At 37.9% G+C, this 17,218-nt stretch overlaps 1 protein-coding gene across 1 annotated transcript in view; it reads left to right on the plus strand.

Annotated features, from left to right (window-relative positions):
• GTDC1 (glycosyltransferase like domain containing 1) overlaps window positions 1-17,218 on the plus strand; it is a 382,022-nt gene that overhangs the window by 351,781 nt on the left and 13,023 nt on the right. Inside the window, exon 5 of the mRNA XM_007934950.2 lies at window positions 2,775-2,884. Within this exon, the coding sequence (XP_007933141.1) occupies window positions 2,775-2,884 (110 nt within the window). The remainder of the gene's footprint in view (window positions 1-2,774; window positions 2,885-17,218) is intronic.

The following is a 17,218-nucleotide window of genomic DNA, read 5'->3' on the forward strand; positions in this document are numbered from 1 at the left end:
AAATCTTCTGTTTAGCTGTTTTACTTCATCATTTATTCCTTTCTCTTTAGCTACTCTTCGTTCAAGTGCAAGTTTCAGAGTCTCTTCTGGCATCCATTTTAGTCTAATTTTTCTTTCTGTCTTTTTAATTTAGACATAAATACTTGAAAGTGTATATTATACAGAATAGTTTTAGAAGTATTGCTCTTTTCCCACCCTCATATGCCATTTTAGTTCATACTTCTCCACCCATGCATTCTTGACATCAGAATGGCGCTACCTTTTCAGGCAGCTGGCATGTTTCCCACCACCTGTCATCTGTAATTCAGTCTAAGCTGTTTGGGATGCAGGACTTTGTGAATGTGTGTATGATGCCATCACTGGAAATCTTTTTCCCAGCTATAAAAACCTACTTACTACTCATGATCTCCACTAACCACTTAGTATATTGCTTTTTTTAAAGGATCTTTAAAGTCCTTGTTTTTAGCAATATCAAGCACTTAGAATTTTTAGGTCATCCCTGCAAAAATAATTACCATATTAAAATCTTTGCTGGTTCCTTTTTCACTGGTTCTATCAAGTGAATGATTTCTAAAACCATTCAAAACTTGTAACAGTTTGCATTGTTTCAGACTAATGCATCTACCTGAACAGTACTTTGTCCAAAATAAAAGAATTAAGAAAATGTCCAGTACTATGGAAGACTTTATAAGGACTTTAGTGTAAAATGCCTCTTTTCCTAAGGGATAATGTTGAGGAAGGAAAATCTCACCTTAATTTGGTGATATATTATGGTTTAAACAAAAAGAGAAGATTGACACAAAATCTCCTTTGTACTCTTATGCAAAGTCACTACTGAATATGAAAGCTTTTGTCCACCAATAAGAAATGTCTAAAGAGTATGTAGAATTGCAATGTGTTTATCTTGTATAGAAACCCTGAAAATATAGGTTCATAAAGCTGGGTGTTTTGATAATACTCACATTGGAATCTTTCAAGAACTACAGCTTCTCTCCAGTTAAACCTCCTTCCAACCCCAAGCCACATCTACTTTTACTTTAATACAAAAAAAAAACACTGATCCAGAAGAAATATTTAGAATACATAATGTCTTGAGGATCCATAGCCAAGATGTTTAGAAGTCAAAATGAAAAATATAGATAATTGAGAGGTTAGATTTCCCTATAATGTTACTCCCTCTTTAAGATATGTTATATTGTTTCTGTTCTTTCATCTTAAGTATTTCCAAGAGAATCAGATTAAAAGAACATTGTACAACTTGGGTGGCAGTTATATGGTTGATATGGTTGAAGATAGCATATGGTATATTCTATATTTTGAAAATGTTTTGAGTCTTTGTTCCTGCCCACAGCAGTAGTATATATGAGAATTATCCAAAAACTTCCTGTGGTACCTGTATGTAATGCATATCATCTTAAAAAGCGACAAACATTTTGCCTTCTTTGTTGTTTGAAGTACATCAAACCATGAGAGATTCAGAAATGTAAAACTAAAATAAATTATGTTATAGAATTTTAATTCTATAAGATGTTACAGTTTCATAAGATTATAAATGCCATTTTAAAATGTTAATTAGAAGATGCATTTGTTTTAATTCTTGATACTGAAAATATTGACTGAATTGTGAATTAACACATTTAGGGTTGCAGATGTCATTTTTCATGAGATTTCCTGAATGATGTAATTTTCATATTTCATATAGCAGTTTGATCAATTTACAGATTTATTTTACATAATTAGTTGGTAAATGAGAAATTCAATTGCTGATATAGAACTATTTTTTTGTTATATAAAAAAGAAGTTAAAATTCTGAATTATAAATAAAAAGCCAAATATTTTGAAGACATCTGGTCCACATCTGTTTGAAATAAGATAATTTAAAACAGTGTAATTAAATGCAAGAAATACTGAGATATTCACACCTTACAATGTAAAAAAAAAAAAAACTTATTCCATTTTAATGTGATTTATTGAATTGGATAATTTAAAAAAATAATAATTTAGTTTCCTTTAGCCTCTATTCTGTCATTACAAAGAAGACTGACAAGCTAAACAAACAAAAAATAATTCCGTTTTTTCAAAAGCCTTTACTAAATAATCCTGTTTTTTCAAAGCCTTTACTAAATTATCATTATTATTATTCTTTCATATGTTGAATAACTTCTACTCATAAATTAATAGTCAGCAGACATTGACTCAGGTCTACCCCCTTTTGATGTGTTTATAATTCTCCATTCATTTATTTTAAGTGAGAGAGTATATAATCTCACTCCCTAAATTGTGAGTTGCTTGTGGGAATGAAGGGGCTCGATAAATGTGAGAAAATAGTGTTCAGGCCCATGGAAATGAAAAGCATTTTTGGAACATACTCATGATGAACCTTTTTTTCATCGTGAGAATGAACCTTTTTTTCTTCTTCTTTTTTAAAAGCCTGCATTGAGTAGAAAAATTAACCTTTTAGGAGAAAGGAAAATGTACTACATTTTCTGTAACGTAACCTTAAAATGTGAAAACAAGATAGATTTCTCCTTTAATAAAAGGCTGCAAAGCCTTAAAACTTCAGTAGTGGTGCGTTTTGATCATGAGGGAGAAGTTTGTAGACGAGAAACCACTTGGTGCTGGTGGGTTCTAGGGAGAAAGCTGTGCTGGGCTGCCAGAGGCTCCTCTAGCCAGCACTACACCACAGACAGAACTGATACTATGGGAAGCAAAAACGTTTTTCCTAATACATACCCTAAGGTAATACAAGTTGTATTTCGTGTGTTTATTTTTAGGGAACATGATAAAGATCCCGAGAGTTTTTTTAAGGTATTAATGCATCTAAAGGACCTAGGACTCAGTTTCCACGTCTCTGTCCTTGGAGAAACCTTCACAGATGTCCCAGGTATTCCTTTTGAATTTTCTAGTGTGTATTTTTATAGATGACATAAACTCTACAATTTAAGTATTAATTTCCATGTTTCCCTTTGTTAGAATAATCAAGATGAGCACTGTTAACCAAAAGATTATACGACAGCATTAAAGTCTGATTCAATTAAAAAAATACTTAAGTAAGCATTCTTTGATTTAAGTTGAGAATGTGAAGTCATCTTTTTTATCAAATATAGTTTATAGAATGCATCTTGATGTAAATAAAATATATTGCTTTAGGCATCTTAACACTTAAGGAAAGTGGAAATTTGTAATTGGATATATAACCTCTCACCTCTGGGGTCACTGGTTTGAATCCTGCTCACATTGGCAATGACTGAAATACATTACCATCTGTTAGGTGGCTCATGTAAAGCATGTTGGCATCTAACTTATAATATGGAGTGAACTACAGTGTATACCATAGTTGTCATGGTCCATACCTTTTTATTGTACTTGAGAAAAAAGACAAAAATTTGATGCTGGTAGCCACAGATCCTGTCATCCTTAATGGATGGATATCCTAATAGCTTACATAAGCACTTAAGGGTTTCTATTTCTTTTAAGCTTTCAGTATTCGGCATTTTAAAAAAAAAACTCTGAATACACAGACAACAAAAATTCAAAAATGGCGTTTGCCTTTGTTCATTATGAACTCCTAAGGACCACCTAAAGTGTACCTTTACTTAACAAGTATGTATTGAGAACTATACCCATTCCTTCCTTCAGTAGCCTCATTTGACATGGCTCCTCTTTAGTCCTTGCAATTTACCAATACCAACCTTTTTTTTCTGTTCCTCTAAGGTACCAGGCTTTTTTTCAGACCTGTGGATAATTTGCCTGTTTATTTCTGCTTTATCCTTTAGATCTCAGCTAAGAAGCATTTTCTTTCAATATGAAGCTTCATTGTACTAAGCTTTTTGTTCATGGTGTTTACCACAAATCCTAATTATATAATTATGCATGTGAATTTGTTTTATCTCTCCTTCCAAGCACCTACACTAGCATGTAGGTGCTTGGATGTCTGTCATGTTCATCACTATAAGCCCTGCACAATGCTTGAGCTCAGTGAATATTTGTTGAATAAATGGCTAAAATAATTTAAACTTCCAGCCTTTAAGGAACTTATGGTTTGGTTGAAAAGGGGACCCTTGTATATAAGCACAGGAAACAATGTAAAACACAAGTTAATATAATTATATGTTGGTATTTGTGATCGACTGCTAACCTAGAGGTTGTTGGTTCAAACCCACCCAAAAACACCACAGAAGGAAAGGCCTGACAATCTACTTCCATTAAAACAACAGCCAAGAAAATCCTGTGGGGAAGTTCTCCTCTGTAACACACAGAGTCAGAATTGGCTCTTTGGCACCCAAGAACTACATAAGACTTAGAATAGTGTGCTAATTGAAGAGCTAGTACTTGAATAGCCAAAGATATTTGAATAATCAGAAAAGAAGGATTGGGATTGTCCAACAGGGGGAAACACACAGGCAAATAGAAGCAAACATTTTAAATATTATGTAAATGAGGGAACAACTGCATTGACTGCTACTGTGAGGTCTCTAATATAAATGAAACAAGAGATTTTACATGCAGACCTTAATAAATAGGTAATGCATTTGGATAGGTAGGATAGGGCCAAAATATTGAGGATCTTGATAACTAAAATAGATGAGGTAATGGTAAAGAATAGGGATTCTAAATCTTAAACAAGGAAGATACATGACGAAACTTGTATCTTAGGTATATCTTCCAGTAGTATCTAGGCAGAATCATAGTGAAACTCTACACTGGAGATCCAAGTGTGATTTTTCTGAGGTGATGGCAGAAAGGTTAGTGGAAGTGAGTGAGATTCTCAAGGAAAACACAGAAAAAAAATTGGTAGATGGATGACTGTGGAGAAAGGAAAGAATTCAACTCTTGCAAAGCTAATGAGTTCAGTTTTGTTTGTGCCAGCTTTAAGGTACTTGCAGATGTACTGAGAAAAGTGGCTAGAGGAAATTCCAAAGCAGAAAGCTTCCTAGCCCCCTTTACCATTGTATAATTTTAGGCCACCATTACAGGAAAAGACTAGGTTTTCACTCAGAGGGCCACATTCTTTGGATCACAGCCCTCCCGTGCCACACTGAACTGATTAGAATTGCATGCAAGGTTGAAAGTAGGGTGTGGAAGTTAGAGCTGAAGTACCTTGTGCTCAGTAATTACAGCTCCTATCTTGTTGCTCACTTTGGCTCCAATTCAACACATACTTACTGAGCATTATGGGAAGGGGATTCTGTGGTGAACAGGATTCAGTTTGCCTTCAGGGAGCTCTGTCTCAGGGAGCCACTTATATACAATTAACAGATACATTAACACATTACTGTGAAATAATTATGGAATGATGTAGAAGCCCACAGGAAGGGGTATCAGATTGTCTATGTACACACTTCCATTGCTCCCCATCTTTGCTCCAAAGGTTTCCTAACAAGCCATTCTTTGTAACTTCAGCCATTATTACCAGCACTCTGGTTTATTCAACACTTAATATAGCACTTACTCTGTACCAAGCATTCTCCTAAGCCCTTTACAAATATTAACTCTAACTCTTTATAACAGTCTTGTGCAGACTTATTATTTCCATATCTTCCAGGTGGACAGACTGAGCATAGAGAAATTAAATAACTTACTCAAGGTCACACAGCTGGGTTGTACTTTTAACCATAGTGCTGTGCTGCTCTCCATGTTCTTCTTGCTTTCTGACACAACTGTTTCTCTAAGTTTGAACATTAATTTATCCCCAGGCCCTCAACTAGTACTCCTAATCTCTTATCTTGCTGTTCCTCAAAATGATTTATGTACTTGCAATACCAAAACAAACCAAACTCACTGCCATCAAGTTGGTCCCATCTCATAGCGACCCCTCCTTTGGTTTCTGAGGCAGTATCTCTATGGAAGTAGATTGCCCGGTCTTCCTTCCCAGGAGTGGCTGGTGGGTTTGAACCACCAACCTTCTGGTTAGCAGTCAAATGTCTTACGCACTACACCATCAGAGCTCCTGGTACTTGCAGTAACATATCTAAAACTCAAATTGTAAGACCAAATTATTCATTGTGTACTACCAGAGAGAATTATTCTCAATACTGTTAACATTTGTGAGAAAGTGGTTTCATGGAAATAATTGCAATTATTATATTATGCTATCAGTAACTACCATTTGTTGAGAGTTTGCTTGTTACCTGGACCTTTGCCAGATTAAAAACATGTAATGTTCATAATAATCCCAATGCAGTAGGTATTATCCCATATTACAGGTAGAGAAACTGGAGTTCCAAACATCTAAGTCACTTTAATTTCATAGCCTGTGAGTTATCTTTTCTGTTTTACATAAGATGTATTGAAAACCCAAGAAAGGTATACTATATGAGAACAGGGCCATTGCCCTTTCTCCAATTTCATTCCCTGCAGAGCTTTTGGGGGAAACTACCACATCACTGAGCAAACAATCTCCACTAAATCTCTTTTGAATATTTCAAAACTATAATGCAGAAACTGTATATTCTATTCTGTATACAGTCTCCGTATTGTTCATTATTTTCAGGTGAAACATATGTTAGAGATGATTGTAATATGTTTTTTGAAAAATGTGGTAGACTTGTGAGTTTCCATTACAGTTTATAGGCAAGACAGTTAATGACCTTTCCAAGGTCACACAGCTGGGTGCAGTGAGAGGTCTGGGCAGTAAATGGCGGTGAGGCTAGGAGTAGAACTTGAGAGTCAGCCTCCTCATCCCTACTCACTTATGTATTTGTTCAATACATATTTTTAAATATATACTTTGTTCCTAGCACTATGCTAGGCACTAAGGACAAAGTAATGAATAAAGCAGACATGTTCTGTGATCCTTGGGAATTTGTATTCCCACTACACTGCTTTTATTCATCACTTTAAAAGCATTACAGGTGACATTTCTTAAGCACTTAGCATGTGCCGGTAGTATTTTAAGTTCTTCATGCATTACCTTATTCAATCTTCTCAAAGTTATAAATTAGGCACTTTTTTAATCCCATTTTATAGGCACAGAAACAGAGCTCTGGTGGCATAGTGCCTAAGGCACTTGACTGCTAACCAGAGGGGTGGTGGTTCAAACCCATCAGCCACTCCTCAGAAGGAAGGTTGGGCAATCTACTTCCGTAGCGATACTGCCTGGGAAACCCAAGGAGGGGTCGCTATGAGTCAGATCCAACTCGATGGCAGTGAGGTTGGTTGGTTGGTAGAAAGATTAACTACTTGCCTGAAATAACCCAGCTAATCAATTGTGAAGCTATAATTAAAATCTAGTCAGTGTGTTTCTAGGATTGACCTGCTCAGCCCGTGTTCTACATGGAAGTCCACAAAATTATCCCTGATTTATAAGTAAGGAAGTAGGAAATGTTAATGATGAGAGGTTCTTGGCCATTCATGTGAAGTGGTTTCTCTTTTCTCTGCTTATCTCTTTGCAAATGGAAAGTTAAAAAAAAAACAAAAACTTGAATTATTTTTTTTTTTCATTTCCTAAATATTCCCACCCGAGATGTTAAAATGATCTCCCTCCTCTCTCTTCCATCTGTCTTCATCAGGAGAAAGATGTAAAAAGCAATATGAGATAGAAAGATATCCCAAATAGCATTCAGCCCATATTTAGTGCTCAAAAAATACTATTTGAAAGAATGAGAGAATGAGTTTCACAAAATAGCATAGTCAATTTACCTATCTTATCCGAACTTTAGGATTCTCTAGGTGGCACAAATGGTTAAGCACTCTACTACTAGCCAAAAGGCTGGGGGTTTGACCCTCCCAAAGGTTTCTTGGAAGACAAGCCAGGCGATCTTCCAAAAGGCCCCCACCATGAAAACCATGTGGAGCAGTTCTACTCTGCACACATGGGGTCCCTGTGAGTTCAAAATCGACTCAACAGCAGCTAACTACGTGAGGAACTCTACACTGAAACACAATTTCCAAATACTAGATAGTTGGTGTGCCTGAACCAAGTTAATGTTATTTTCAATCATCTCATATGCATGCGAGAGCTGAACAATGAATGAGGAAAACAGAAAAAGAATCGATGCCTTTGAATTATGATGTTGGTGAAGAATAGTAAATATATGATGGGCTGCCAGAAGAACAAAAAATTTGTCTCGGATGAAGTCCACCTAGAGTTCTCCTTAGAAGGGAGGATGGTGAGCCTTCATCTCATGTACTTTGGACATGTTACCAAGATGGACCAGTCCTTGGAGAAGGACATCATACTTGGTAGAGGGTCAGTAAAAAAGAGGAAGATGCTCAACAGGATGGATTGTCACAGTGGCTACAAGAGTGGGCTCAAACATAGCAATGATTATGAAGATAGCACAGGACAGGGCAATGTTTCATTTGACCCAACGACACCTAACAATGACTACAAAGAGTTGGTGAATGAAAAGTAGAAATATCTGAAGGACAAAATCCTAAGACTTGAGCAAGTGTAAATTCTAGGTGATTTATATTCCATTTTCTGTTTTTAATATAACTAATATAGATTTAATGTAAATATGTTTTCAATTTTATGTCATCTTTCAGTTCTTAGTCAGGATAAGATGGGTTATGGTAAAGTAACAAACAACATTAGAATTTCAGTGGCTTAAAACACCTAAGATTTATTTCTTGCTCACTTTGTATGTTTATTGTGGGTGGGAAGGAGTGTTCTTTCTAATCATCGTAATCATCATCTCTTGGGAACCCAAGCTAACAGAGCAGTCAACATCTCAGACATTGCCAGTTACCACACCAGAAGGAAGAGAATGCTCAGGAGGGTCTCCCATCAGCAAGTGAGTGCTCTGACCTACAAGTAACAGTTCCACTTAAGTCCTTGAACAGTTGTAAATCACTTCCCAACAAAAACAGGGCCAGGAAATGCAACCCTGCTTTGTGCCCAGAAGTGAAGAGAATGGAAATATTTGGTGAACAACACTACTAACTGACCACCTCAGCTCTTCACTATGCATGTGATCTCTTGCTGATCAGAGAGAAAACCAAGCCTATGTAATATTTCTGCCTTAATCTGGGGGAGATTATCCCAGGAAGTTAAAAACTCTTTAACATATTAGAAGATTGCCAGCAGTCCTCTTGCTGGAGACAAGCCAGCTGGTATCAAGTACACATCTAGCAACTGTGTCCTATAAGACAGAACAACTATGAAATCATGTTGGTCTCTCTGGGAATGGAGTTAATTATTACTTACGGGTGACATGGCATTTTAGAAAGCTTACAGTGGTTGTCAGCCAGGAATAATTTTGACCCCCATGGAACATTTGGTAATACCTATAAACATTTTTGGTTGTCACAGCTGTGGGGGCCAGAGATTGTTACTGGTATCTAGTGAGTGGAGTACTCTGCTCTAGTGATTAGAGAACCCAGGAATACTGCTAAACTTCCTGCAGTGCACAAGACAGCCCGCTCACAACAAAGAATTATCCAGTCCAAAATGTCAATAGTACCAAGGTTGAGAAACCCTGATTTAGTATAGGAATTGAAGTCAGAAGACTGGGTTTGGGGCTAGGTCCTGTAGCTTTCTAGGTTAACCTCAGTTAATTAATCTGTGGGAGAAAAGAAGAACACAAAACAGGAAAATAATAATAATAAAAGCACATCTCCTACCCACTTCAATGACTTATAATGAGAATTTCAGCACAATTATATAATTGGGACAAAATGCTTTATAAACTATGCAAATTTTAACTAGAAGACTTGTGCACTTCCCTTCAGAGTTTGTAGATAGAAGCGCAATACATTTTGAATGTAAAGAAGACAATAATGATGCTATACCTTAAAAGTCCCACCACTCATCTGTCAGCTTGTCATGCTGTGGTGGCTTGCGTGTTGCTGTAAGGCTGGAGGCTATGCCACTGGGTCACCCATGGTGGACAGGTTTTAGCGGAGCTTCCAGACTAAGACAGACTCAGAAGAAGGAAGGGGCCATCCACTTCTTAAAGAATTGGCCAGTGACAACCTTATGAATAGCAGTGAAACACTGATATAATGGACCGGGCAGTGTTTCGTTCTGTTGTACATAGGGTTGCTGTGAGTCAGAGCTGACTTGACAGCACATAACAACAACAACCTTAAAAGTTAATTCTTTAAAACAAAAAAAAAAAATTTTTATTGCCATTATTTTAATTTTATCCAGAAAATTCAAAGGCCATTCTGTTACATGAAGCATCCATCAGACACCATCTTACAAATGAATCAAAATGTCTAGAGAGTCCTCACTACAAATATTTTTCTCATGACAGGGTCATGTTGTGAGCCTTTTGAGATGGTTTTATTGTTGTTGTTTAAAAAAAAAATACTCAAGATATCAAATCAGTGGAATGTATATTTAAGAGTTTCCCACCAATGATAATTCCAAACAAAATATTATTTTCTATGAACAACCAAAGTCTTGCTTGAGGGCTCTTTGTTCTACACTGCAGACATGGTAGGAGATGGCCAGAAAGGATTATGGGAAACTAGAAACTGAACTACGGTTTTGCAGACAGAAGTCTTTCTGGTTCACCTTTAATTGGAGGTTAAGAATAGTATGTGGAAAGCTTCTGGTTAGTATCTGGCATGGCAGTGGTTATTACAGTGATCTTGGCATATTCCTGATCCTTAGTTCTGGAGTCAAATGTTGGATAATTATATAACATTTCCCTCCTCTCCCTACTCCTGCTTCACTTAGCTCCCAGCTACACTCTTATTTTCAGCATAGCAGCTACACTATGATTGAAATGATATAAAAGTTCTAGGAACACAAATAACTCATGTCACAGTAATATAAAGGTATAAAATTTTGCTATAAGCAGAGTCCAGCAAAAGTAAAGTGTTTTGGTTACCTAGTGCTGCTCTAAGAGAGGATACCACAGGTGGAATTGCTTTAACAAACAGGAGTTTATTCTCTTACAGTCTTGGAGGCTGGAAGTCTGAGTTCAAAGTGCCAGGCTCTAGGGGCTGGGTGAAAGTCCTTCAACCTTGGGCTTTAGCTCTGCCTCCTGCTTCGGGCCCACTGAAGCTGGAAACTTTTCTTCACTCAGGCAGCTGCTGGCTGCTGAGGCTGACACACCCAAGGTTGACAAGTGAAAAGGCACATTTCCAGTGTTACCAAACAACACAGCAGGCCACTAATTCAAGTCCATAAGTCCCAAGATCAGCAAGGCATGCAGGCTGTTGAATGACTTGGCTACATGCAGGTTTCAAGCATGCCAACAAGCTAGAGATTTTTCTCAAAGCTGCTTCTTACATACTGAAAGCAGGCCACATCCCTAAAGCAGCTACTCAGCTGCTCTAGTAGATTCCACTATAGAATTGATTGCCACTCTCACCATGGAGAATAACTACATCTAGCTGCCCAACCACTTAATCAGGCCCAGCCAAGTTGACACACAACCTTAACTACTACAATTCTACCCCTTGTCAAGTTGGCACCTGTACAGATATTCATTGGGTGGCATCTGTACAGATGTCTTTCACTGGGTGGCTCCAGTCCCCTAGTTCCTCTGAGTGGCAAACTTACCTCCTTGGTCTGGTGGGCCCCGTTCCTCTATGTCTTGGGCATGGCAGCCATGTCTCCCCACTCTTGGGCAGCAGCTGTGGCTCCATCCCACTGACCCACATGAACGAACAGCCCTACACTCCAGAACCAAGTTGGTGAAGGTCTGACTTGCCAACCCACAGAGTGAGAGAGCTGAGCACTTTTAGGCAGGAGGCTTCCTGACATAGTGAGGTGCATCTGGGCACTAATCAGCAGGCTAGAGAGCTTTGTAACACTTGTCCAAGTAGAGCAGTGGTGAGGTAAGGGCAAAGGGATGAGAGAAATGCCTGCCTAGAGGCATAGCCAAGAAGCTGTCCTGATCAAAGAACCTTATCCTGTGTTATTCCTCTTATGCCTACTCCTCAGTTATCAACCATCTCACTCTCTAACATTTTACATTTATATCAACTTTGAAAAATTATCTGGGCCACACATAAGGCCACTGCCAGGCCCGGGCACACTCTGACGGCCACCTCAAACAATATGCCAGAAGGCAACAACTGAGCCACATGAGGTATGGCAGCCAACTCGCTGCAGGACACCTTCTGTTTGTCAGCAAGATCATGGGTGGGCAGGGATCAGCAAGGCAAGGGCCTAAAGGTGCTGGAGAAGTCAGTAAAGAAACAAGAAGGGGAGAAGAGAGATAGGGACCACATGAGGCTGTGGGACCAGGGTAGTCAGAGGACAAATGGGGTTCTTTGCCAGGGCAGGCAGTGGGAGGCAACAGAGGGATAACAGTGATGTCCCCCACCCCCAAGGTGGGTGACAGGAGTTGGTGGTCTGTGGGCAACTCTTCACCACCACTACCACCACCACCTCTACCCCTAACCCAGGCAGGCTCCATGGTGTTGAGGAAGTCCTAGTGGTGAGGAAGGGCCCACCATGCCACATGCATTCCAAGACATGCCAGGGGTGCCCAACGGGCAGTGAGCAACCTAGGGTGGGGGCCTGGGGTGAAACACCAGTGCCCAAGATGGGATGCAACCTCAAACTCTCACATAATGCTGATTTCACATAATGACCTGGTCTTTAGAACTTAACCATGGTAGTAAGTGAAGAGTGTAGAAGTAGTAAGTGAAGTAGTAAGTGAAGAAGTGTTCCTACTGGATGCTGATCCTGAATTGTAACCTGTTACTTCCCTAATAAACCCTGTAATTGTGAATTTGGTCTGTGATTTCTGTGTGGTCATTGCAACAAATTATCGAACCCAATAGAAAAGTAGAGAGGGCTGTAGGAGGGAAGGTTAGTATCAGAATTGGTAAAAAGTTTAGAGAGTGGAAGTATGTTTGACCTCCATTTCATGGAACTCAACAGTGGGCTGATGCTGATAGGGATTCTTTCTCCTCCTCCTAAAGTTAGACAAGGAGGTCTGATGCCATGCTACCATTTGTACACGTTCCAAGCAGTGAGCTAGATCCTTTACATCTGTTACCTTACTTTATCCTCATAACATTGTTCTCTGCAATAGAGATGCACAATTATTTTCTGTGTACAGATGATGACACTAAGGCTTTAGTTAAATAACTAAGGTCACATAGCTAATAAGGAATAGAGATGATGATATCAGAAGTAATCAATACTAAGTCAAATCTTGGGAAAAAAAACTTTAATTTTGCCAATTATAAAATAAATGTACCTTCAAAGGAATTTTGAGAGAAGTCACAATGATCAAAGCAGCAAAAGTAAAGGCATACCATAACTAAAAATGGCCAAGTTTTGGGGAAACAACTTCATGCATGGTGATGGCAAGGTAACTTATTTTTCCTGAGACACATAAATTTCTGTACTTTTTATTTGAATCAGTAATTTCATATCAGAGAATTTCTCCCATGAAAATAATTCCAAGAAAGAAACAGATGACAAAAGTTACACTTGTCTCATTTTCTTTTCTAATATCTCATAGTCAGCAGGTCACTAAGTTCCTATTCATTTTGAACTTATGCCTCTTTCTCATTTCTATTGCCATTTTTCCAGTTCTTGCCCTTATCTTCTGGGACCTTGACTCCTACAAAGACTTCAAATTCGTATTGATATTCAAGTCATTTACTACTACTATCAGTTTTCTTTCTAAATCCATATCATTTGAGAAGATAATATGAATAAAAATCTCTCTCAGATTTTCTGCAGGATGATGTTAGATTTCCTTTGTAGCAAATGAGGTTCTTCAGAATCTAACCCCAACCTAATCTCTCATGAATTCTGGTTCTAAGCCATTTCCTGAATAGATCTATGCACTTACCACTTCCATGTCTTTTGTTATTTGTTGCTTAAATTCCTTTCCCCCTCTCACATAGTCTAAGGAGCTCTGGTGATGTACTTACTGGTTAACACATTTGGCTGCTAACCAAAATGTTGATGCTTTGAACCCATCAGCCTCTCCATGGGAGAAAGATGAAGCAGTCTGCCTCTGTAAAGATTTATACCCTTGGAAACCCTATAGGGGCAATTCTACACTGTTTTCTAGGGTCACTATGAGTTGGAATCAACATCATGGAAGTGGGTTGTTTTGTTTTGTTTTGTTTTTCCTTTGGCTTTCTCACATAGTCACACACATACCTGTTCTGCACCTGGTAAAATCTCACCTTCAGTGTTGCTTCTTTTCCTACACCTTCCGTTCCCCTTCCTTTCCTAATTGTTTCACAGCACTTGTACTCATTGTATCATTCTCAAAGTACATAACACATTGTGCTATGGTCAGTTGTCTCTTGGAGGTGATAAAGTGCCATGTTATAAATGATGGAAATACTTTGCAAGTGAAGAGTACAACTTCCTAAAAAGAGACAGCTACACAGAGTATTCTCCAATTGGAGTAAGCCTTCCCGGCCCACCTCTTCGTAATACCCCTGACAAGGGTAAAATTCAGTACTTGAGAAGCCCTCTTCCTTTCTCAGGAAGGATTTATTAACTCTGCCACTGCCCTTCTCTTCCAAATGTACAAGAGATTCTGACAATTTACCTACTTACTCACCAGGTGCAGGAACTCGTAGTAACTGTTCCCGTTCCTCAGCGTTTCCTTTGGGAATTGGTCCTTTCCCTCTCCACCTCCATTCTCTGGCAAGCTGAAACTCTAGGCATGCTAAAAGTATCCTCTTCCAGCTTCTGTAAATTCTATAAATTTCTCTTTTCTACTGAAACTGAAAACCAGAATCAATTCAACTCTCAAGGCAAGATCATTTATACATCCTACCAGAGGAAAGACCATAAGATAATATGTTCCAGATTACAGCTCTCAAAACATCTCTCAAGAAATTATTCTCAAAGGTTACAACTTTGAAAACATTACTGAGGAAAAATGCTCTTGGTTCATTCAACTGTGCCCAAAATTTGTGAGAAATGTACACTTGAGAAAGAGACAAGGAAATAGGTGAATTAATTAATGAATGAGAAAAGGCCAATGTATTAATAGACCAATAAGAAATTAAAAACATTATAATTTTTAAAGTCTGTGAATGTAGATATGATTTAGGATTAATAGATAAAAGGTCTTAAAATGTAGATGTTACATTACTTTAGCATTTTGTTTTTCTCAGTTCCTATACTTTATATGGTCATGATTTGGGTTATGACAGGGTCAAAATAATAATTGCCCCAATAACTATGGTGGAAGTCCTGTTTCATACACTCATGTTTCCTGCAATGCCTGTCACACAGGATTCTCTAACACAGAAAGTAGTACAAGGGGGAGTGAATATCTGCATCCAACTAGTGAGTTTTTCCAGCTTTATCTTTCTTTGCTAAATTTTAACATTTGTAAAATTGAAGCCATCATAGATAGTATTTCAGTGGGACCTGTATCTCCACTTACTGAACTTGAGAATGGAAAATATTCCTTTGTGAATTTAGAAGACTGAGGGTCTAGTTTTAGCTCTGCCACTAATTAGCTGTATCACCTCTTCTTACCTTATTTCTTGCATCCTTAAGATAATGTCTTTCATCTTTAAAAGATAAGGATGGTAGACTGAGAAGAATTTTAGAGATTTGGGTTTCTTAATTTTGAAAATGTGGTACATATCCCTAAAGGGATTTCATACAGTGTACTTTTTTTTTTTTTTTTTTTTCGTAAAAACAGGTAAAATTATTTTGCCTTTTCAAAACCTATTTTATTCCTCCGCCTTTTGATATCTCTCTGCACTCCCAATCTCAAACCCCTCAGAGTTAAGAACCATTAATCTAACCCAATCAATTATTCCAGCCACCCCAGTGATACTTTTGAACCTGTCATTGTTTCTCACTGTCTGTTTACCTCCAGGTATCATCAGGAGTCATCTTTCATTTTTTACTGCATCCATTCTTACTTAGGTCCTATTACTTACTTAGGTCCCAATTACAGGGAGCTCTGGTAGTATAGTGCCTAAGGCACCTGACTGCTAACCAGAAGGCTGATGGTTCAAACCCACCAGCCACTCCTCAGAAGGAAGGTTGGGCAATCTACTTCCATAATGATACTGCCTCGGAAACCCAAGGAGGAGTCACTATGAGTTGGGCCTGACTTGACGGCACATAACAACAGCATAGTCACCCACTGTCCCATCATGGAAACCTTATCTAACATCAGCTTTGTAAAAATGAGCTCCAAGTATCTCACCTTTTTCTCTTCTCCTGCCCTTATCAAATTACTTCCAACCTCATTGGTCTGGCTTTCAGGGCCTTCCAGTATGTATGCTTTCAAGTACTTTTCTAGCCTTCTTTAATCAGTTTGCATGTGTATCCTGTGCTGTAGGCTAGATTACTCAGTACTGCCTGAAAATAACTCGTATTTTACCACTCAGGGCCTTTCCCTTCTCCTCTGCTGGTCAAAGCCCTACCCATCTCCAAAAACTTACCTCAACCACTTTCCCTGCCTCTCAAAACAGATATACTACTTTCCTTCTTTAAATCTCCATGAGTTTTTGTTTGTTTGTTTGTTTGTTTTTTAATGTACCTGTTGTACTTCAGTTACAGATAAAAGGTTCTTGAGGGTAGCAATCATACCTTAACTCACTGCCATCGAGTTGTTTCCGATTCATAGCAACCCCATTGGGTTTCCAAGGCTGTAAATCGCCCCCTCAGAGCAGCTGGTGGGTTTGAACCGCTGACCTTCTGCTTAGCAGTCAAGTGTCTTATCCACTACGCCACCAGAGCGTCTAACTGTATATGACCCAGAGATCCTAATGCAATGATGTTATGAAACTTTTGGCCATAGCCCATAATAAGTACATTTACATTGTCCATATACAGCATACCCATGTGTGTGTGTTTATTTAAAATGGAAACAAAACCTTCACAATATAATGCATATTCTTACTACATTTGAAGTACTCTTGTATTTTCTTTTCTGTTCTATTTCATTTCCTTTATTGCTGGTTCAGTTTTACAACCATTTGTCACAGTTGGAACATAATAAAACATTGCACATAATAGGTATACTATTATGTATGTTTAATTGAATTGAATGGAGTTTTTCGTGAATCACTAGAAATATTACTGATTTGTGAATGTATTCAATTAATCAATTTAGATATACTATGTCTATTTAGATTTTACTTTCACAAAGTCATCTTTTGCATTCTTAAAGTATGCTGTTTTGCTTTTACTTATACATTCATGAGCAAACTGATCTGAGAAATCAAATGCAGTTCATTTTTATCCATTCTTAGAGTAAAATGATGAAGAAATTTGGTTGTACAATAATTATCATTTTAATAACTAAGCTCTTAAGATTAATGCATTTGATATATCATAATAGTTGCTATTTATTGA

Source organism: Orycteropus afer, unplaced genomic scaffold (assembly GCF_000298275.1).
Source record: "Orycteropus afer afer isolate SDZICR_OR568_19922 unplaced genomic scaffold, OryAfe1.0 scaffold00023, whole genome shotgun sequence".
NCBI classification, from domain to species: Eukaryota; Metazoa; Chordata; class Mammalia; order Tubulidentata; family Orycteropodidae; genus Orycteropus; species Orycteropus afer.